The sequence below is a fragment of the Pogona vitticeps genome, chromosome 7 (assembly GCF_051106095.1).
Source record: "Pogona vitticeps strain Pit_001003342236 chromosome 7, PviZW2.1, whole genome shotgun sequence".
Classification (NCBI taxonomy): Eukaryota; Metazoa; Chordata; class Lepidosauria; order Squamata; family Agamidae; genus Pogona; species Pogona vitticeps.
In genome coordinates, this window is record NC_135789.1 from 13443643 (window position 1) to 13466718 (window position 23076).

At 53.4% G+C, this 23076-nt stretch overlaps 1 protein-coding gene and 1 long non-coding RNA gene across 5 annotated transcripts in view; one reads left to right on the forward strand and one right to left on the reverse strand.

The window, feature by feature from the left end:
• The window catches only part of LOC140701667 (uncharacterized), a 9473-nt gene extending 3941 nt beyond the window's left edge, over positions 1-5532 (reverse strand). The window contains exon 1 of the long non-coding RNA XR_012080578.2: positions 5311-5532. This is a non-coding gene — a long non-coding RNA (uncharacterized LOC140701667). The remainder of the gene's footprint in view (positions 1-5310) is intronic.
• Positions 4400-21766, forward strand: HOMER3 (homer scaffold protein 3). Of its 4 annotated transcripts, none has more exons than XM_078379047.1 (11): positions 4400-4635; positions 4886-5112; positions 11315-11456; positions 12224-12380; positions 13186-13317; positions 14777-14884; positions 16759-16874; positions 17161-17317; positions 19009-19116; positions 19260-19340; positions 19820-21766. In XM_078379047.1, the coding sequence occupies exons 3-11, from the start codon at positions 11443-11445 to the stop codon at positions 20006-20008; spliced, it is 1062 nt and encodes a 353-aa protein (XP_078235173.1). In that variant the 5' UTR covers positions 4400-4635; positions 4886-5112; positions 11315-11442; the 3' UTR covers positions 20009-21766. The 4 variants fall into 4 exon arrangements, with proteins under 4 accessions (XP_078235173.1, XP_072834041.2, XP_072834042.2 ...); XM_072977940.2 differs by having other exon boundaries at positions 4985-5112; XM_072977941.2 differs by lacking the exon at positions 11315-11456 and having other exon boundaries at positions 4406-4635; positions 4985-5112.
• The last annotated feature ends 1310 nt before the right edge of the window (positions 21767-23076 follow it).

Below are 23076 nucleotides of genomic sequence, written 5' to 3' on the forward strand. Positions count from 1 at the left end.
TGGATTTTTTTTCTCCATTGTTGCCTCCCTGAAAGAAAACACGGTGGGAATTTGCATTTGGGGGGGGGGGAAGGCTTTTTTCCCCTCCTCCTCAGAGATGGCCTTCCCCCAATTTTTCATGCTTGCAAACGTTTTGAAGCTCTTGGGCAATCGTTCAAATGAATCTTCCTTGCCATGGCCATAGGACTCCCCCTATCCGCGGGATCGGTATCCACGGATTCCCTGCACTACAGCCTGAAAATATTTAAAAGCTTTGGAAAGTGTTTGGAAACGTCACCAGATCCAAAGCCCAGGAGCCAGACTGGGTAAAAATATTTCAAAGAAATAAATAAACACTGGATCGGCCAGCGCCACCTACTCATTGCAACGGTTTCACATAATATAAATCAATTTACGCTGTGTGCCCTTCCGTGTTCTAGGAGTTTTAGCTTCTTTGTTGCCTTTCATGTTCCTCTTGTCAGCTGCAAAAGCAATTCTTCTGCAAGACAATGCTGTTATACAGTGACCTTGCTTCCAGACTCTGCTGGAGAGCTGGTTAATTGGTTTTTTTTTTTTAAAAAATTTCCCCAGTGTCTGTTGAAGATCCAGCCACTGGAACCTTGTGTGGTTTTTTTAAGCACAATGCATGTTTTTCAGGGCTGCTTTTTAACCCACCCACCCCAAATATGCCCTTCCTTTGTTTTGGGCATTCAGAACTTGGCATTTTAACCTCTTGGGAGCCTTGAACCCCCGGATTGTCGAGACCAGACACTCGGAAAGTATGCCCGCTCGGCCCACGGAACTGTTCCCCCCCCCATGTGGCACCGGAAAACGTTCCAAGGCGAGGTGGCCAACCCACATGGTCTCTGCATTGCAATTAGAAGCGCGCCTCGGGAAGGATTCCACTTGAGCCTCTCGCTTTTCCTACTGAGCACAATGGCTCAAGCCTCTCTGCGCTGTGGAAGTCCCCCGTTTGCTTTGTGTTCCATCATCCTTGCCCTGAGCGTCAAGGCCGAGCCAGGAGGCTTTCAAGTGAGAGCGAGGGAGAGAAAGCGTTGAGAGCGTGCATTGCGCAACTCTGAATGCTTCTGAATGCCTCCATGCGGCTTTGCTTTTCACTCTCCTCTTTCTCCGACGATCTATTCAGAGCACCAAGAACCCAGATGCCTCTGGGTGAAAGAAGGCTTGATGTTTTCCGCGGAGACATAGATTTTGTAAGTTGCTGTCATGTCTATAAAAAAAAACACATTGAGATGGCCCCATTCGAGGCCAGCAACACATCCGGGTCCCGCTTTGCAAATCTATTAAAAGGCAGCCTTCCAGACAGGAGAGGGGCAGAATTTGTCCTCCATCCTCCCAGAGAGTGCTGGGCGCGTCAGAATGGGCTCAAGCGACTGGAAGCCGGATTTCGGCTGGAGATCAGGAAAAAAAAACTTCCTAACTGTTAGAGCGGTACGACGACGGGACCCCATGACAATCGGATTTTTTTAAAAAAAATGTGTACTAGAACTGGCCTTTAGAGGGAGCCAGAGACCCTGCAATGCATACTGTGTGCTATTAACATTGTGTTCACTCATATTCATGTTATTCAGCATCCGTGGGGGGCAGCTTGAAACCGATCCCCCGCAGATACGGGGGCCCTATTTCCTTTTGCCTTGCTGCCAACGGGCGTTAATGCCATCCATCAGCTTCATTACCCTTGGCTCTGTTCTGTCTACCTTGCCAATTCCGGTGCAGGATGTTTCCGATTTCTCCATGGGGAAATTGGGTCTTATTTCCTTTTCTGTTATTCTACTGCTGGCACTGATTTAATAAAGAAAACAGAAGGTGGTTTATCCTTCTCTATCCCTCCCTCCACAGATGACTTCCAAGGCTCCTGGGTTTCCGTTACCTCTCAAGTGCGTGCCGGATCTAATTTTTAATCCAGGGAGCCTTTGGGTGTGGGAGAGTGATGGGGTCTCTGTGTGTTAATGGCAGGAAAACACATTAAAATTCCAGTAGACCCAAACCATCACACATGCAGTCTTTCTCTCTCTCTGAAAAACATACTGAAATTGTGGCAGTTGTTTAATTTACTAAGCGTAAATACATCCCATGTGCAGTTATGAAAATGCAATTTGTTTATCCCTTTGAAATGCAAGCAGGACCCCCGTGGTTGCTGAAAACCCGTGGATGATAGAGAACGCTCTTTTAATAGCAGATGCTATACATCTCTGGCTCCCTCTCATGGCCGGTTCTGGTAACTTCATCTTTAGAAATCTCTATTTCTAGGGTTTTTATTTTTCATATTTCTAACCTGTGGATAAGTGAATCTGTGGATACAGATCCCACGGATAAGGGGATCCCGCTGTATTCAGAAACGCTGCCTCTTCTTGGCCTCACATCGGACAAGCCGGTCAAGATACTAACCGTTAAGAGGACGGCCGGCTTCATTGCACGAGTGGATTGGAAGGAAGGAAGCCCAGAACGAACGGGGACACATTCAGGGGTGCATCCTGCTCTGAAAACAGAGATTTTGGGGTTTTGTGGGTTTTTGGGTGGTTTTTTGTTTTGTTTTGTTTTTTGGCCTGCACTGATCTGAGGAGGTATAGCAGAAAAACACGGGATAAATTGTCCACCTTAACCTAGCCTCTTAAGTGTCTGGAAGGAGGGTTAACATGGTTTTTTATAATAATAATAATAATAATAATAATAATAATAATAATAATAATAATAATAATAATAATAATAATAATAATAATAATAATAATAAAAAATTTCTAGCAATTCTAAACACGGAAAATTGGGTAAAAAGCATACAGCGAATTCTTTTTGAACGAGGCGTGCTCAAAGACTTTTGGAGGTGCCTCGTGTTCCGATTCCGCAGCCGCCCTTCATCTCCTTTGCTCTCGTCGTGCGCTGTCATTTTACAACTGATGTGAACCAGCAAAACACGTCGTGGTGCGCTCCAGACACCTTGGAAAGTAGGCCACGCGGTGCTTCTTCGACCCGGCACTCTCTGGCATAAGACAGCTCATTTTAGAAACTAATTATTGGGCACACATGGCAGATGAGATTAATTGGGCCATCTGCAGGAACCTGAGCAAAAGACCGGGTTCTGGGTCTCCACCTTGTTGGAAACGGGAGGGGGGTCTCCTCCGAACTTTTATCCTGGGAGGATTTTTTTAAAGACTGGAAACGCTCAGCCGAGTTCACGAACGTCCCCACGAGGATCCGAATCAGGGTCCCGAGATGCCATGGCTGAGTCAGAGGCCGGGCCCAACCCTGCTCCCCGAGTCAGCCATGGACTGGATCTTCAAAGCTGATTCCACAGGGGGGGGGGTGTCCCATTTTCTCCAACACTGGGATCGCTCGCTGCCACCCCCCCCCGAGGTCATGGGGTCCTGTCATCGTCAACTTGCTCTAACCATTAAGAAGTTTTTCTATGATTTTCAGCCAAAACCTAGCTTCTTATCACTTGAGCCCATTCTGACGAATCTGGCCCTCTGAGATGATCGGGGGACAGATCCTGCCCTTCAAGTCTTTGAAAAAGCGCTGTCCTGTCTCCCCTCCGTCTTTTCTCTCAAGACTGAACCGGCCCAGTTCTTCCCATCCTTCCTCCTCCCAGGGCTTAGGTTCCAGCCCCCCGATTTGCCTTTCTTGCCCTCCTCTGAACTGGCTCCACTTGGTCATCATCCTTCTTCAAATGGGGTGTCCAGAACTGGAACCCAGGACTCTCCAGGAGGCCTCACTCCATGCCAAACAGAGGTGGGACCGGCAGCTTGCGGGATTTGGAGGCTCGACTTCTGTCCATGGAGCCTAAAATCACATTGGCCGTTTTTGCAGCCGCATCACCCTGTTGGCTCATTGGATCTACAACCTATCCCAAGGTCCTTCTTGGCCAGAGTCTTAAAACTGCCCAGGATGCCCCATCTTCTAACAGTGTATTTGATTTCCCCCCCCAGGGGTAGATCTTTGCACTCATCCCCATTGAATGTCATCCTGTCATTTCCATCCCCATCTCAGGTCTATCCAGATCTCTTTTTTTGGATTTTGTTCCTGTCTTCAGAGGTGCAAGTGATTCCACCCCGTTTTGTGTCCTCAGGGGCCCGATCCCCGATCCTGACCCCCCACCCTGACCCAAACTTGTGGGGTGCTCCCGCCTGCTCTCCAGCTTTGGTTCCATCTGCCTGTGGGTTTCGTGGTGGTGGAGGAAGAGCTGGACTGCATGACCTTTGAGGTTCCCCACACACACACCCAAGTCTGCCCCTCCTTCCTCCAAAACAGGGCATTCCCGTTTCTCTTCCGTCCCCCCTTTTCTTGGATCGCGGCGCCTGGGTCGCGGGTCTGGGGGCGTTGCCGCCCCGGCGCTCCCCTATCCACGGTGGGGCAGGGAAAACCCATCCCTGCTCTTCCAGATTTTGGAGCGGGGTGTGGTGGTGAGGAGGGGGGGGGAGTTCGGCTCCGGAAGGGGTAGCCTCCTGAGCCGCCCGCCAGGGGGCGCCCCAGAAGACCACCCCCCTCCCCCCCCCCGTGGTTGGGGGGGAAAGAGAGACAGCCTCCAAAGCGGACGCGGCCGCGGGAAGCGAAGAGCGGAGAACAAAGGCTGGCCCCGAGGAGGATCGGAACGAGGGCGGGGATCCCCATCCACCCCAACCCCTCCCACCCGGGGATCGGGTAAGCCAAGGGGTCCCCCTTAAATCCTGGGGACAGTGGAGGGGGGGAAAAGGGCGCGATCGCCCCTTTTCCCAGGGGCGCGTCCCAAGCCTCTCCGCCACCATCGGGTTCCCACCCCACGGCGTCCTCGGAAGTTCCTCCCGGCGCGATCCTGGTGGGATGGGCAGGGAGATCCCTCCCCACTTGACTCCCCCCCCGCTTTCTCGTTTTCCTCTCCCTCTCTCGCCCCCTTCTTTCTCCTCGGGAGCAGCCCCCCCCGTTTTCCCCCAGCGCTTCCCTAACCCAGATCCCCGCCCTGCGCGCAAAAAAAAAAGGATGCCCGCTCGCTCGCTCGCTCGCTTTCCCCAAGTGAGATGATTCCGGAGGCAATTTGAGAAGAAGGAGAAAGAGGAGGAGGAGGAGGAGCCCGGAGAGCCGGGAGGAAGAGGCGGAGGAGGAAGACGGGGCCCCGGCGGTGGCGGAGGAGCCAGCGATGGGGTGAGGAAGGGGGCGCGGGGGGCGCGACCGGGAACCCCTTTTTCCCCTGCCCTCGGTTCTCCGGGGGTCCCGCAGCCGTCGGCCCCGGGAAAAGGAAAGGAGAGGCAGGCGGGAGGCTGACGTGGGACCCGGAGCCGGGGAGGATGATGCCCCCCGGGCACCCGGCTTGCCCCGGGGAGGGTCTCCCCCCCTTCCTACCTGGGCGACGGCGCAGGCGGGCCCCCATCCTGCCGGGTGCGGAGGAGAGGGCGAGGTGCGCCGCCGCCTCTCTCTTCCTCGCTTCGCCCCCCCTTTTTCCCTGCCGTGACCTTCCCCAAGTCCGCCCCCTTCTTCCCGGTGGGGCTGGGAGAGAGCTTCTCCCCCTGCCAACTTTCCCCGGCGCGCCCTGCACGTGGGCAGCGGCGGACGCGTGTCTCCGGGCTGCTGCCGCTCGGGATTCCCCCCCTCCAGCTTCTTCCCAGGGGTGGGGACCTCGATGGAGGTTCAGGCTTGGGTTGGGTTGGGAGACGCGACCCCACACGCTCCTCGCCCAGCGGCCCCCTTTGGGCAGCAGAGTGGGGGGGCTTGGCCCCGCCGGCTGCAAACCCCCCCCCGCCCTTGTTGATCGCCCCCAGGGTCCTGGGTTCGAGGGCTCTGGTGCTCCCTCCCCCCCTCCGAAAGTGCCCGGGTTGTCCCTGCTCAAGCGTTTGGAAGGGGTGGGGCAGAACCAGGGAGGGATCCTAATTAGCCAGTTTAATTTGGAGGAGATTGGATTTGGGACAGATCCCAAGAAGGGGTGGGGGGGGCAGCATCAGTGCAGGAGGGGCTGAGGCTGCAGAAGGACACCCTCCCACCCACCCCCATCTCGTAGTGGGTGGCCTGGCCAGGAAAAGGGGGGGGGAAGCTCTCCTTCCTTCCCACGCCTTTTCTGGGTCGGCAGCTGTCCTCGGTGGAATGGAGCCTCCCTGGGCAGGAGCACTGTGTCTTTGAAGGCTGGTCGTCTCAAACCCCCCCTGCCCCGTCCACACAAGAAAAGGGGGCCTTGTTTTCCCCTGCCTTTGTGAAAGGGGGCTGCTTTTGAGAACGTCCTTTAACCCCACCTGCTTTCCGTCATTTGACCCAAATTTGCAAATCCAAGCATTTGGAAAAACAGGGGTCTAGCGGAGGGAGACACGTTTTCTCTTTCATTATTATTCTTACTATTGTTATTAATTTTATGATGGATTACGGTGTAATTCAGAGCGGAGACTGCCTCATTTAAGACATCTTTAGGGTGGCGCATCAGTGGCTTGGAGTGTACTCAGAAAGAATATATAACATACGTACTGTGGTTACGTTTTCATATTGGCATGAATTATAATGATCATATTGAACGTCCAAATTCCAGGTGGAGAAGAACGGGGCTCACGAAAGGCCAGCTGAATCACGGTTTTATAGCGTTCTCTATTATGCACGTTCTTTCGGCATCCGCAGATGCCTTGGAACCCGTTCCCCCACGGACCCTTTATTTCCAGCGGCCCTTCCCTCCACAAAAATTCCCCCGGGGGGATCAGAAATGGAGACACACCCCATTGCCTTCCGTTTTTCTGTTTCGAAACCCTGACACTTCTGCTTTCTCTTTCCAAGGGCGCCTTCTTGGCCAGAGAGAAGGCGTCAAAAGCCGAGGAAATGGAGCCAAGACCAGGCCTGCCGCTGTGCTGAGTCAACAGGACCAAGCCTAGCCTTGAGGACTAGAACCTTTGCTTGCCTCCTGATCTCTTGCACACCAGCTTGTGTGGACCTCTAAGGCTGCAGAGCTCTCTTAAAGTCAAAGAAGGATTTGGCTCCACCCTTGAGTATCAGTGTTTCAGAGAGGGTGTGTCTACAGTAGGACCCCTGTATCTGCAGGATCAGTATCCGCTGAGACACTCATCCATGGTCTGAAAATATATATTTTGAAAGATGAAGTTCCCAGAACTGGCCCCAAGAGGGAGCTAGAGACTATCCTAGGTAGAGTGTTGGCTGGAGAAAAAAATTTCCACTGTGTCTTTACCAGAACTGGCCCTAAGAGGGAGCCAGAGACCGTGCTATGTAGAGCATTCCTTATTATCCACGTTTTTCAGCATCCGCAAGGGGGCTTGGAACCGATCCCCCATGGATACAGGAGCCCTACTGTATTAGGAACGGTTGCAAAAGCCGTCTCTAAGCTTAAAGCCACCGGCTCAAACCCTTTTCGGGGGAAATGACGAAAAATAGAGCTGCAAAACTGCTCTCACGTTGGAATGATGGTCTCTTTGGCGGGTTGGCGAGATGGGTTGTCGTGCCAAAGTGGCCGGATTCCAGCCATGGGGGACAGGCTGGATTTTATTTTATTTTTTTCTCCCCCTTATCCGCACTCGGCACCGTCTTGTTGTCGAGCTAAGGGGAAAAACATTTCCCCGGTGCTGCTGGCTGGCTGAGACCTTTTCTCCCGCCGGGCTCCTTTGGGTCTCTCTCTGCAGCTGAACCGCCCGGGGACGAAGGACGCTGGGTTTAGCAGAAGGACAGGAACGCACCGCCCTTGTGGGGGGGGGAACATGGCGATGTCCAGGGATCAACGCACATTCCACCATCACTTTTGGAACGCAGAATAGGTTGCGAAGCGATAAAAACCTCTCCGGTCTCCGGTGAGCAGCAGCTGCGGCATCCGAGACGGCCAGGCCTCTTGCCAACTTCAGCTCTGCGCTCGCTCGGGAAAGGAGGGAGGGAGGAAAGGGGCCGAGCCGAAGCAAGCGGGGGGGGGAGTCCAGGAGGCAGACGTAACCCACCCGTGGGGTTTTATACATTTGTGCGTGCATTTGTTCATTTAAAAGTTTTTTTTTTCACCCCGCCTTTCTCCTGCAAAAGGACCCCAAGGCAGATGACCTCCTGAAAAAAACAAGGCTTGGAAGCTTTAAAAAAACGGAAATATACAAATATTTCAAGAGAAATTAGACAAGGATTCGACAGGGACTCGAGTCGGGGGGGCCTCGCTGCCAAGTTGGGCTGGAGCCGCCCCGGCGAAGCTATTTCGGTCACACCGAGATGCCTCTGGAGGCAGGCGGCAAAGGGCCTGGAGAGGTCAGGATTTGAACGACGCTCGTAAGACACCCCTCGAAGCTTTGTGGGCCTTCGTTCCACACGGAAGCGAACCGGGGGCGGTTAAATTTTTTTTCTGGCCGCGAGAGCGAAAAAGGCCGCGGAACTGCCCGCCACGTGGTGTTCGCTTTTAGGTGCTGTTCAAAGAAGGATTCGAGCAGTGGACAGAAAGTCCTGACTTTTATCACTGGGGTGCTGGTGGTCAGGAAATAACCAAAAGGGCTGGAATTTTAGGTGAAAAATAGAGGGAAAGGGTCAAATCTCAGGAAGTAGGAAATATCATGTTCTTTATTCTTCCTCTCCGCTAATGTTCTCCATTAAATCAGTGGAGCTGCTTACAGACGGTGGCCATCAATTCCTCTCCTGCCTCCTAGGGCTGTTTGAAGGATGGGAGTGAGAGAAAGAAGGTAGAATATTAAACCAGTTCCCTTATCAGGTTCCCCCCGATCATTTCCTGGGGATGATGCGTGCATAGGTTGGTGGACATGCAAATAAGCCTTCGGGAGGGAAGGGACAGGCCAAGCCATTTAAAGGGACACAGAAGCCAGAGCAGGAGAGGCCAAGGAAAGGAAGTCCAGTCGGACCCCTGTATCTGCAGGATCAGTATCCGCTGGTTCACTTTCCCAGCGTCTGAAGAAATAAAAATTATTAAGTATCTTAGAAATATATATTTTTAATGATGACATTCCCAGAACGGGCCATGGGAGGGAGCCAGAGACCATCCCACGTGTTGCATTTGCTATTATAAAATAGGGTTTGCTGTAACCCACACTTTTCAGTATCCGCGGCGGGGGGAGTTGGAGCCGATTCCCTTTGGGTGCAAGTAGGGGCCTTACTGTACGAATGGAGGACTGGGGAGGGAAGGCACCTGCACCCCGAGGATTTGTGGCGGTTGGCCAGGACAAGATGGCAAGGCAAGGGTCTTTGAACAAACCATACGGCTCCGGGCAGATTCTTTCCACGTGGACTCCCCTCCTTCCTCTCTCTCTCTCTCTCTGTGTCCGTCCATCTCGCACACCCAGAGGGAGCTCCGGCCAGGCCTCCGGATGTGCATCCGACCTTGAAGCCTGGCCTTCGAACAGGGTGCCGGGGAGGGCCGGTTGGAGAGCTGAACCCGAGAGCTTTCCGTCGCTATTTTTAAATGGCTTGGCAGCCACGTTGGCAGAAGCAGAGGGAGGGAAGGGGGGGGAAACGCACACACGCGTGTCTTGCGGCCAGGGGTGGCCCCGGGCCAAACCTCTCTGCCAGGAGCCAAGAAGCGCTGACACCGCAGGTCCGCTTCCTGTGATTTCCTGACGGCTTTCCGTTCCCTTCATTATCTTTCTCCTCCGATCGCTTCCCTTCCTCCCTCCATTTTCTTCTCCCCCTCCCTGCCAAAAAGAAAAAGAAAAAAGGCTAAATCTTTATCACCAGGACATCATAGCCCCACCTGGCAGGAGGAAGATATTGAACCCACTTCATCCAGATTTGGTTGGGTTTTGGGAACAAGGAGAAACGTTTATTTGGATTTCAAGGCTCAGTTGGGTGCGTTCGCTGGCCAGAATAGGGCACACCGCTCAGTGAAGTGGTGTACAAACAACTAAAATAAATAAATATAAGAATGGTATGGAAGGGAACCATGTCCCCCCCCCCCCCAGTTGCATCAACTTATGGATCTGGCCCTCTGGCAGAAGTGGAAGGGTTTTAAATCTCTCTCCCCCCCCCCCATGAGTCCCACTGAATTTCTTTCAGTGCTTTGGGGAACTTTCGCTGCGCTTTATCACGGTAATAAACCAGAGGTCTCCTGCGCTGTGCGACTTCCTCACAACAATCTGGTGTGGTAGGTGCGTAACTGACCTGGGGGTCCCTAGCGAGCTTTACCACAAAAGGAGATCTGGAACCCAGATCCCTTGGTGGGAAGGAGAGCAATGAAAATACCAATTCTGCCCGCACAGATTGAACAGGGATGCCCGCCTGGAAAGGTCACCGACATGGGTCGTCTTTCCAATGCTGAGCCTCCCCACTTTCTTCCCCCCCCCTTCCTGCACGTTGCATGGATGCGATATATGGCTGCACTCCACCACGCGGCTGCTTTCCTTCCCTGTTCGGGGAGCAACCCGGTGCGTGCACGCGGGGGGGGGAGCCCTCCGTCTCACAGAGCAGGGAGGAGAGGCGGCTGCCGATCCCTCTGCCCCCTGGTGCGAGCACTGCCCTGGGCGCCATCTGGGTGCGCACAACCTTCCCCCCGCTCCTGCTCTCTGGTGGCCGTAAGTTCTGTGCAAGGGACTCTTCAGCTGTCTCAAACAGAGCGTGAAGTCCTTCCGCAGCCTCCCGGCAGCGGCGCTCCAGCGGCACGTAAGCCACAGCGCACTGTGAGGTTCCCCCGCCTGCGCGTGCAAGACTCAGAGCAGCTGAAAACGCCCAGCAGCTGCTTTGAGGCATCCCTGGTTTCTTGAGCATTCGCCTTGGGTGTCAGGTGGTAGAATACGAAACTCCCGTCCTCCTTCCAGGGTGGGAATGGTGCATGCACAACCCCTCCTCTAAGTCAGCTTTGGGGGGCTCTGGAGCCCTCCCTGCTGGGAAAAAAAAATGCTCGACCCAAAATGGAGCTCCCTGGAGATGTGATTCGTTTTTTCTCATTAGTCCCACTTCCGAAGCCAGTCGGGACCCGGCGCAAAGGTGCTCAAGAACCGACGAGAGACGGCAAACCCTCATTTGCCGAGAGCTTGGGGTTCCTCTTCTTTCTCTCCTCTGTTGCGGGGCATGGGGGGGGGATGACCATTTCTGATTCGAGATGGTCATGAACCGAATCACGAACCGGCAAAAAACAACGAATCGGTCCAGTTCGGAGTTTAGTTCGCTGAGTGCTTCGAGGAACCTGTTTGGCCAAAACAGAACGAAGGGGCGAACGTTGTTCCCCCTTGGCATTTCGTTTTGTGTAGCAAAAAAGGGGGATACCCGCCCATCCCCTTCCCGCCATGGAAACCGTCGCGAACTGCTGGTTTCCCACTTTGGGCCTGTTTCTGTTCCTAATGAACGGCCTAGAACATCTTTGGCTCTGGCCCGCCTAGAAATAATAATGTTTCGTACTCTTTCTTTGTCCTCCTGTGTCTTGCTCGTCACAACTAACCCTATTTTCCACCACCAGGGAATGAATCGCCCACCAGGTCTCGGCCAGAGTGGGATTCTGGACCCGTGACGGTACTAACCGGATGATTGATGGCTGTTTAATCTCTTCCCCGTCGACTAACCACTTGCCTCCATCAGTATTAACCAATGTCAACAATTAGGTAACACCTTAACTTCATTTCCCCTTATTTCTAAGCTTGTCGGCCTGTTACAGTTCAAGCGAACGATGCCACAGCTTTGTGCTCCTTTTCATGTGAAGTTTTGTCCGTTCGCAGCGGTTCGTTGACTGGCTGAACCGCTGTTCGACGCTCCCCAGCCCCGCCTCCTCTGGCGGGCACCCCCCCTTCTTGGAGGCAGCGCCCTGGCTTCTCTGACCCGCCTCCTCCAGCCGCTGCCTCTGGATTGGGCGCCTGCCAGAGGAGGTGGGCCTGGGGAGCCCTGAAGGCTGTTCATTCTACTCGACGAACCGGCACGAACCGACAAATCAGTGGTTCATGCCCATCTCCATTGGGAGTGTCTGCTTGAAGATGATTTGCAGGTTATAGTGGGCACCAGATCCAGGAGGCCAATGGGGCGAAGTCACGACAGCCCCGGTGGGGCTGCAGTTCCGACCCAATTTTTACAGTCTTGACCCCAAACTCAGGTGTTGGAAGAAAGGTATCTCCAGTGGCCATTTGTACAATGTTCTTGATTCTGGTTGTGTGTAGGGGGGTGTACACGAAAGGAAGGTTCAACGTGGTGTAGGTTTCTGGTAGTACAGCAGGGCCTCCTGTATCCACGGGTTCAGTATCCGCTGATTCCCTTATCCATGGTCTGAAGAGATCCCCAAGGGGATCCCGGGGTTCCTTTGGGTCCAGTGTGTAAATGCCTGCTGCCTCCTCGGGGTCTCACGCTGCTGCTTTTCCACCCTCCCCAAACTCTGCGGCAGGGAGCAGCCGATTTTCAGCACCAGGGCCCACATCTTCCAGATCGACCCAGCCACCAAGAGGAACTGGATCCCGGCGAGCAAACATGCCCTCACCGTCTCGTACTTCTACGATGCGACCCGCAGTGTCTACAGGATCATCAGCGTGGGAGGCACCAAGGTGGGTGAGAGCGCCCGGAGAAGCGGGTTTCTCCCCTTTCTCTTCTGGCGCGGACGGCGGCGAGTCGCTGAGGGCTAGCGGCTTTGATTTGAGTACGTTGATGTCCTCCTGCTTGGCCTTATAAGGAGGAAAGACCGAAGGATTTTAAAAAAAAAACAGACCACGTTTAGCCTTGAGAAAAGGAGACCGAGGGGGAATAAGATGGCACTTTTCAAATACTTGGAAAGGTGGTCCTGCAGAGGAGAGGGGCAGGATCCGTCTTCCATCCTCCCAGAGGGCAGGAAGCATTAGACTCAAGTTATAGGAAGCCAGAGGTCGGTTGAATGTCATGGAGAAAACTTCCTAACTGTTGGAGAAATACGACGACAGGACCCGTGACCGCGGGAGGCGGTGGGGAGCGCTCCCACGCTGGAGGCCTTCGGGAGAAAACTGGGGCCCCCATCCGTCCCCCATCGGCAGGGATTTGGATGGGATGGCCTTAGAGGACCCCCTTCCAACTCCGTCATTCCAGGATTCCATCACCCTTCTCTTCCCGTTTTTTTACAAACTGACCTGATTGACAGCCTTCTGAACGTTTTCGGGTTCCCACACCCGGAAACCCCAGAGGTTACGGCCAGCGGGAAGGCGTGGCAGGAGCAGAAATGCCCGGTTCCTCCGATTCTAGCTCACCCCCTTTCTCCTTTCTCGGCTCTTCCCAGCCCCGTTTTTTTCCTTCTTAAAAGCGATTCATGCAACTGTGCAAAGCGTGGCTTGTCTTGTTTGCCATTCACCCCCTTCTTGCCCTTTTTTTTTCCCGTTTGGCCAGGCCGTCATCAACAGCACCATCACCCCCAACATGACGTTCACCAAGACCTCGCAGAAGTTTGGCCAGTGGGCGGACAGCAGGGCAAACACGGTCTACGGGCTGGGTTTCGCCTCCGAACATCATCTGTCCCAGGTAAAAAGGGGCAGGCACAAGGAGAAGCGGGGGGGGGGGCTATCCTCTTGGCCTGCCTGGCCCAAGCCCGAACCTTTCCCTCTTGAGAGACCATAGGACCCACTTTGCCGTAGTGTGAAAATATTAAAAGAAAAATTCCCAGAAATGTAGATTTCTAACAGAAGTTAGCAGAACTGGCCACCCAAGGGAGCCATAGGCCATGCTACGTAGAGTGTTCAGTATGATCATCGTGATTGCCATCATCTGAGCTTTCCAGCATCCATGAGGGGTCTTGGAACCAATTGCCCGGGGATATTTTTTTTTGGGGGGGGGGGGCTCTTCCTGTGTTGTTTGCCTTTCTGTTCCTCCACTGAGCTGATGAAGGCAGCAGAGAGGGCGTTATGTCTTTAGAACCGCCCTGCGAGGTCTGCTGGGCCGAGCGAACGGCCTTTGAGCCGCTCCGTGAAGTTATAAATCTTCTGCCAAGATCTTTCTGCTGTCTGAGGCAGAAGGGGGCTTTTGAACGGCCCCTCCCCACCTTCAGAAGTCCCCCCCCCATCCCTCATCACTTTTTTCATGGTAGAAACAACATTTCGCCGTGGGGTGGATCTGAATTTCCCCCAATGCATCTTTGCACCATGATTTCCCCAGTTAATTTTGTCTTGCACGTTGCCTGCCATGGCTTGCTTGCTTTTCATAGGCCTCTGGCGATGTTGGCAGGTTTGCCCCCGCTCTTGAACTCACACCGGTCTTGGATGGTCCTGTGAGCTTCCGGGGGTGGATTTGAACCCGGCTCTCCCAGGTCCTCGCGTCGCGTTCTGAGTCACCGCACGCTCTGTAATTAAAGCCATGTGATTTTAATTGCTCTGCCTGCTGCTTTGAGAACCCTATTAATTGGTGGGGAGAAACGGGTAGGAAACTATGGAAATGAAACCGTCGTGCGGCAGCTTTCACACATCCAAAGAGCTGGTGGCACACAGAATTCGGAGGGCGGGCTTGCGCCTCGCCGTTCCAGAGGGCAGGATTGGAATCCGTGAGTGGGAAATTCATGGAATTTTCCAGCTTTACTAAAAGATAGAAGAGAAGCCTCTTCCAGACCCAAGAGGGTGTGTGGGGAGGGGGACGAAGGCTTTGGAACCGAGCAGAGACTGGGTGGCTAAAGGTGAAATAAATAAAGGGTCTTAGAAGGCCAGAGCTGGGAGGGACTCGGGAGATCATCCAGTCCAGCCCTCATTAAGAAGGCCCCGTGGGAGGGTTTAAACTCCCAAGACTCGCCTGTCAGCGAGCGGCCACCCCCATTTGAAGGGGAAGGGGGTGAATAAGACAGGGGGTTAAGTGATCTGAGGGCTCGAGGCCCCGGGGGCGGCCCCTGTCCCATGGTTTGGAAAGCTTTAGCAGGCCACTTAGGGTTTTGTGTGTGTGTGTGTGTGTTTCTTCCTGCCCCCCCCAACCCACCCACTGCCTTCTGCTGTGGCAAAAGTTTGCAGAAAAGTTCCAGGAGGTGAAGGAAGCCGCCCGCTTGGCCCGGGAGAAGTCCCAAGACAAGACGGAGCTCTCCAGCCCTGCCCTCAGCTTGACTTCTCAGCAGGTAGGCAGGTGGGGAGCCGTCCTCGCCATCATCCACGGTTGTTTTGTTCTTTTAGGAAATGGCCGGTCTCGAACCTTGTGTAGGAAGAGCACACAGCCTGTACCCTGAGTGAGGGGGTCCAAACAGCATCCCCGTCTTGGGGGTTCAAAGGGGCTGTGTTATTACAGGACAGGAGTACTTCTATGTTCTGCGTGTTCTCCGATGGCCATTACAGTAGGACGCCCATAACCACAGGATTAGTCACCAACATCTTAGAATGGCAGGGCCGGAAGGGATCCTCGAGGTCATCCACTCCAGCCTCTGTCAAGGAGGCCCCTGTGGGGGAATTCGAACTCCCAACCTCGGCCTCCACAGCCAGGTAGCTAAACCACTGAGCTGGCCGCATCATATCCATCCCTTAAACATATGAGCTGGCCATATCCAGTGAAAGAGGAGAGACCGGCAGAGGTAAACTTAACAAGGAACAAGAGAGTAAAAGCAAAGCCACCACCCAAAAGGTCAAAAATACAGAGAAATATACAGTGGGACCCCTGTATCTGCAGGATCAGTATGCACAATTTCACTTTCCTGTGCTCTAAAAATATTAAACATCATTAAGAAAAAAGACATTAGATAGATGTCTTTTTACTTTGTATTTACCAAAAATGGCCACTGGAGGGAACCAGAGACCACACCATGTAGTTTCATACTTGAAGAATACATATTCTGATCTCTGGCTCTCTCTAGTGGCCAGTTCTGGTAATACATGGTGAAAATAGGCTTTTCTGGAATTTATTTTCCTTTTACAATGCTATGTATCTTGTTCGCTATTATCCACAGTTTTCAGTATCTGCGGGGCCCTTGGATCCAACCCCCCGCGGATACGGGGATCTTGCTGTATATGAGAAAGAGCCGGCGAGTGGGTGTGCAGTGGGCTGAGCCTCTGGTGTATGGCCGATGTGGCTTATATGGTGCATAATAAAGCTTGCAGGTAACCAGGGTCGGTTCAGTCTTGCTCACCTGAGTCGTGGTGCCCAAAAGCCACAGCCGAGCACCTTGGGATGGAAACATGAGGAAGGTAGAGGAAATAACTAAGAATTCCCTCCTCTCTCTGCCTAACCAGAAGGCCGGCAAGTTCTGGAAGGGAAAATTCTCTTTCCACGGCTGGTAGTGTGTGCATTTGTGTGTCTGTTTCCCTCTGATCTCCCGGGCAACAAGGACGGATGGATCCGAGTGCTTGTGGTGGTGGAAGACACTGTGTTCCAGGGGCTGATCGCAGATGAATTAACAGCACACGAGGAGGCGGGGAGTGTGAACGGTCCTTTAGGCCTGGAAGACAAGGAGGATGACAGCTGGGTTGGGGGTTTGAACTCCGCAGGAGGAAGGGGGAAAACGGGGGCTCGCGATGTCTCACGGGGCACGATTCCTAAAAAGTTCTCCACGAAGCATGGCAGAAATTTTTGGATATTTGGTGGCAAACCGTCCTGAAAAGAGCAAGCGCTGCTTACGCCTCCCAAAGGGAATAAGACTTTGACCGAGGGAGGGAGGGAGGGTTGTAGTTTTATTTTGCGATCTTTCTTATTGGATTCAGCGGGGGGGGGAAAGGCTCCTCCCAAGTCTGAGCCTTTGGTCCCAAGTCCGAGGCTTTGGGGCTAAGTCCCGAGTTTGAGTCCCTATGAAAAACAAGCTCCCCCCCCAAAGGAAAAAGGGACAGGGTCAGTGGGTCCCGAGTCAGAAAAAAAGAAACTGGAGTCGAGTTTGAGTTACCGGTGGTACTTCAGTGCGACATGTCAGCGGGTCCCGCAACGCCAACTCCCCATCCCTGGCAGAGGGTCACCACTTCTCCCCCCGCCCCGCCTTGACCCTCTTTTCTCCTGGGCTGTCCTGACCCACAGATCCTGCCTAGCCCCATCATCAGCTCCAATGGGGATGACAAGTTCTTCCGGAGCCAGAGTGCCGACCTGGAGATGACGACGGAACGGGAGCGGATCAAGAAGATGCTCTCTGAAGGGTGAGCGCCTCGCGGAGACTTGGGGAGCAGCGGTTCTCCCATGCCCCCCCCCCAAGTGTTCTTGGAGGGAGCCCAAGACTGTACTGTGTAGAGTGCTTGCAAGTACAACAGCGTTCACTGTTATCTGCATTTTTCAGCATCCACTGAAATGGAATGGAATTTAGATACAGGGGTCCTACTTTAAAAAAAAACTTTAAATGGTGCCCAGTGCTTTAAGCAGGATTAAAAAAGGGCTTTGGGTGTAACAGGCACCCTTTCTCCCCCCACCCCCTTCCATCACCCGTAGCTCTGTGTGCGAAGTCCAGTGGGAGGCCGAATTTTTCACCCTGCAAGACAACAACAACAAGCTGGTGGCTGCCCTGAAAGAGGCCAACGCCAACGTGGAGCAGTGGAAGAAGCAGCTGGCGGCCTACCAGGAGGAGACTGAGACCCTGAGGCTACGGGTGAGTCTTTTTGAGTCCAGGTCCCGAATTCGAGTGTGCATCAGGTTCGAAGCCCTGAGTTCCAAGCCCCTATTAAAAAACAAGCTCTTTCTTCCCCAGGGAAAAGAAACACAGGTGTGTGGGTTCTGAGTTGCATCTGAATCATTTGGGGGGGGGAATGCCTGAGTCGAGTTACCGGTGGAGTGAATAGCGAGACTTGTAACTCGAGTCCCCCTCCCCGGGTTTTACCCCACAGCACAAGCCTCCTGCCCTTTTGTGAGCTCCGGCCGGCAGGCGTGGGTGGGCGGTGTGGCGAGGATCCGGCCCCCGCCAGCCTCCCTCCTCCTTGGCATGCTTTGGCTCTCAGCTGACTGGGCACAGGGTGGGGAAAAAAACGAGGAGGTACGGACATTTAAGGTTGTCTTCCCGGCAGTCTTAAAAGGAGGCATCCAAGCGGAACGAATGGGGAAGCGGGAGCCGTGCTGTGCGTGATCTATGTCTTCGGGGAGAGATCCGGAGTGCTTTTCTGCCGACTGGAGACCACGGGTCCATCTGGCCCACGTTGGCCTCCAGCAACCGGGGAGGCAAAGAAGGTGAACTCCCCAGGATGCCAAAGCAAAAAACCACACACAACACAACACATACACACCCACAGCTTGCAGACTGTGCTGAGCGAGGCCTGCTTTTCAGGTCCAAAAAAGGAGTCGGTTTCCAGATACCTCAAGAGCAGGTTCCTAGTCCTCAAGAAACTTGGAAGAAAATACTCGTAGGATGAGAGGAAGGGGTGGAAAGAAAAAAGGTGAAACTGGAGCGAGGGTCCCGAGAAGAAATGAAACTGAGAACAGAACCCAGCTTCGGAATCCCGCTTCTTAAGTAGAATGAGGAGGGAAGAGTCTGCCAGAGGTTTCCAACGACAACTCCTATTGCCCAAACCAGCAGGGGTCGCTTGCTTTGGGGAGATTTCTTGTTCTAGGCCTCTGACCTACTTCTCAGGGGTGTTTCTGAGTTTAAAACAGAGGCGTCCAGACTGTCGTGAATTCCTGGGAGGGGCGGGGGAAAGGTAGAGGTATAGATAAGAATGAAAAGAAATCTGGAGGGCTCCTGATTCGGAGAGGTTGCTGGGCAGAAGAGGATGCTGGGAGCAGGAGGACAGCCACATATGGGTTGGGAGCCATAACCCTTCATGGTATAGGACCCCCGTATCCACAGGAGGCTGGGTTCCAAGGCCCTTGTGGATGCTGATAACCGCGGATAATACCAAACCCTGGATGGATGGATGGATGGATGGATGGATGGATGGATGGATGGATGGATGGATGGATGGATGGATGGATGGATGGATGGATAGATAGATAGATAGATAGATAGCATGGTTTAAAAAATCTAGAAAAAATTATTTTCACCATGTATTACTAGTTTTGGCCACCAGAGGGGAAAAAAGAGACCATGCTATGTATTCTGCTCACTCCCCCTAGTGGCTGTTTCTAGTAAATACATGGTGGAAATACCTATATCTAATTACTGTAGTTTTTGTTTTTTTAAAAAAATATTTTAATATTCTCAGGCTGTGGATAAGAGAGACTGACTGATCCAATGGATACAGGGGTTCCTACTTTTATGTGCAAACAGAACCTGCCCCTTGTCCACCCTCGCACCACTCTTGAGTAAATCTTTCTGTTCTTCTCCTGCCTGCCCCTTTCGTCTTCCCACAGGTGGCCGAGCTGGAAGCCCAGCGAGGGCATGAGGTGTCGAGCGAGGCCAGGATGGAGCCCAGCCCGGCCCTGGAGGAACTGGAGCAGCTGGTGAAAGCCAAAGAAGAGGTAAAGGCTTCAGTCTGCAGGATTGGGCTGACCACCAGCCTTCCGATTTTCCCCACTGACAAACGTCATCTCTTGGGGTGGGGGGAGTCTTTCCCTTCTGAAGTCTTTCCCTTCTCCCCATCCTCCCCCCCTTCCTGATGCAGGAGCTTCAGCAGCTCAAGAGCCAGAAGGGAGGCTGCTGGGAAGCCAACGAGGAGTGTGAGGAGACACGTCAGAAGGTGCAGGTAAGAGGGTGAGAAATCGTGGGGAAAAACTCTCCGGGTAGACGAATCCCCCTTTTTGGGGGGTGAGGCTGGGGGGGTGAGGCCCTTCCCTTCCTTTTCTCTGGTGCATCTGGCTTGGCTTGCTTTCTCGAGTCACCTGGTGAACATGGGTCTGCGAAGTGGCCTTCTTCTGGCACAGATCTGGGACAGGGGTTGGCCCAGCGGTGGTACATCACGGTACCATAGAATGGTGGAGTGGGAAGGGGGGTGTCCTCGTAAGGCCATCCAGTCCGACTCCGTCTGTTCTAGGCAGGAATCCCAAATCCAAGCCAATTGGACCGCCGGGTCCCATTTCCTCTCGAAAGGCTCAGAATCTCCCTCTGTCTGGGGCAGCTCCTGGTGCTCTTTGTTCTCCCTCATAGTCCTTTCACCCCCCCCCCAAGGAGCCAACAGAAAACCCAGCGCCCTCCGTGACTCGGGGCCCTTCGTTTCTTCCTCAGGACCTGGAGCGTCGAAACACGGACCTGGAGCGCCGGCTGCGCCTGGCGGAGCAGTCCCTCTCCGAGACCCTCTCTGAGCGGGAGAAGATGTACCACGAGGTGGTCAAGGTGGCCGAGATCATGGATATGAAGATCTTTGAGCTGAGCGAACTGCGGCAGGATTTGGCCAAGCTGGTGGACAGCCACTGAGCTGGGGGCTTGGGGGGGGGGAAACGAGGGCTGAGCCGGATGACGGAGGGGGGGCCGGCCTTCCCGAACCACCGGCCTGGCCAACGCGTGCGAGGTTTGCCGTTAAGACCTCGAACCATGCTCTCACCCTTCAGTCTTCCACGGAGAGATCCGGTGAAGAAGGAGGGTCAGGCATTGCTTTCGAACCCCAGGCCCGATTCCTTCCAGAGATGCTTCCATTTCTACCAAGGGCGGGTCTTTTCTGCGCAGTCCGAAGCCGTAGGTTTTGATAGAGAATGGTTCCCGCCCCCCTTCACCCATCCCTAAGCGGGATCTGGGTACCCCCCCTTTTCCTTTCTGTCTGTAACCGTCTCGCTGTGTTTTTTAAACGGAGTTGCTTTTTATAGAGACGATCAGAGACTTCCGAATGGGAGCCAAATGCCTGGGAGGGAGAAAAAAAAGCAAAACAAAACCCCACAAACCTCTTTCAGGGAGCGAACGGGAGTCTTTGTATTCTTTAACACACACACACACAAACATTTTCAAAAGCAAGCGAGGGGCGTTGTCTGAGCCAGCGAAAGCTGTGAGCACTGGTATTCAGCTGGGGGGGAAAAAAGGAGAGGGCGTTTGTGTCTCGGAGCAAAACGCCGTCTCTGGGAAGAGGCGGGGTGGGAGCCCAACCAGCTGCCAGTCGGGAAGCATTCAAAATTTACAATTAGCGAGCCCAAACGAGGAAACAAAACAGACCCTCTCCTGGCTCGGTGGAGTAGAAATGCAGCAACTCCCGGGGAGATGGATGCAGCTGTGCGTGAGGGATGTGCAAACAGGAAAGAAGAGCTAGCATGCTTTCATGGGGGGGGAGAGAGGCCTGATCCTCTCCAGATGTTGCCGGACTGCATCCTCTGGGGAGTGAAACCTAGCGAGCCGACCAGTGAAATTCATGGGGCTTCAGCCATCCCGGTCTCTCTCTTTGTTCACACCAACCAACCAACTCTCCCCCTCGTCTCTAGTCGTTGCTGATGGAATAGCCCTTGAAAGGGGAGCCCCCCATTTCCTGCTGGCCCCTGGCCCGCTCGTACGATCTTCGCAGGTTTGTCCTACAGTACCCAAGTGAAGTGAGATGGGCATAATGCACCGTCTGGCCTTCCTCCCCTCCAGCTATGCTGGCCAAGGCTGATGGGAGTTGTAGTCCAGGTCCATCAGGAGGGGTCGCTCTTCCCCCCCCATGCAATAAGGAGAGGAAACAGCTTCACTCCCCCTTCCTGCATGATGTTAAGAGGTTGGGCAATCGGTCTCTTTTCCATTTGCTTAAAAAAATTTTTTTAAAAAAATAAAATGGTACATTTTTGGACCATGCCCAGTAAAACAGCCGCCAGCACCAGAGGGGGCCAAGTGCTGGGGCAGTAGTGCAGCTTGACCCCCCCCCAACCTGTGGATTGTGCTGAATTGTCCGGGTCAATGTCGGGCAACGATAGATTAAGATAAAAGGATGGTAAAACCCAAACGGTAGGTGTTCCTTCTCGTTTTCCTGCTTGGTTCCATCTGGAGTTTCGGAAACTGTTTTATTTTTAACCATGCTCCGATTCGATATCTTACGTCTCCCCTTTCAACCTGCCTTCTCCGATCACTTTGTCCCAAATTCGAGGTAATCTTAGCTCAAAACAAACCATTTGTAAAAAGAGGGATTGGGGCAGGTGGGGGGCGGGTTTGAAAATATGTATTTTAATCTCCCTTTTTTAGAAAAAAGAAAAAAAAACCACTACATTTTTGCTCTTTGAACCGGCTTCTGTCTTTTCTCTCTCTCTCTCTGAATTCCTCTTCTTCGTCAGACGCTATCCTGATTTTGGACATGAGTGTTTTAAAGGATGATGATGATTTAAATGATAACAGTGTATCCAAACCCAGCCCCTAGATTCTTCTCAAGGGGTGTTCATCTCTTCCATTCCCTGCTTAATTGTACACTGGATAATGATTTGTTTTTTTTCAGATGAGCACTCCTCTCCCAAAGTCCTGGTAAGACTCTGGGCTAAGGAAAAACTTCCTAACCATTCGAGCAGTACGACGGGAACCCCCGACCTCAGGAGGCGGTGGTGAGCGCTCCAACGCTAATGAAAATGGGACCCCCTTTGGTCTGATTGGCTTGGATTTGGGATTCCTGCCTTTGGCGGATGGGGTTGGACCGGATGGCCTTATGGGCCCCCCATCCAACTCCATGATCCTATAAGAGGGGCCCATCTCTGCCACGCTCCTCACTGCAAAACTGTGACGTGAACTTCATTGCCCCCTCCCTCGGCAAAAAGAATTATTTTTCTGTCCAACATTCTTTTCCTCTCAAATGCACTGGAAAGGATGTGTTGGGACAGCTGATCCCCAGAGCAGGAAGGAATGCGGGCCTGTGTTATTTTTGGGCAAAGCGGCTCCAAAGGGTTTCTACAACCAGCTCAGCCTGGGTCGAAGGGCAATGCCAAATCTCATTGTGAAATTCTGTTCCCAATTCAAGCGGCGGTTCTCGACCGGTGGGCTGTGTCCCACACAACCATACAGAGAATCGTAGAAGGGCGGTGTTCGAAGGGGAACCCAGAAGGTCATCCAGTCCAACCCCCTGCTCAAGGCAGGGACCCAAATCCGACCAACGGGGGTCCCGTTTTCTCAAGTGTTGGGAGCGCTCACCCCCTCCCTAGGTCACGGGGTCCTGTCGTCGTACTGCTCTAACAGTTGGGAAGTTTTTCCTGAGATTCAGCCAAAACCCGGCTTCCTGTCCCTCGAGTCCACCATGATGAGTCCTGAACTCAGGGAGGATGGAGGACAGATGATGGGCACAGCCATCGCCCTGGGAAGGCGGCTTTGACTGGTGTGGCGCAGAGCTCAAACGCTGGGCCAGCCCTATGAACCCCCTTCACTCCATTGCTTTTCCGCTCAAAGCAAATCAGATTTCCCACCCGTTCTCTCCCCTTTCCCGGAGCCTCGCTCTCTTGCGCTTCCTCGAACCAGTTCGTCAACCTGCTTGTGCCATGTAGCAAAAGGCAGCATTCGAATGGAGGGCAGAGGCCCAGTTTTTTGTTTGTTTGTTTTCCCTCATTGGCCTAGGA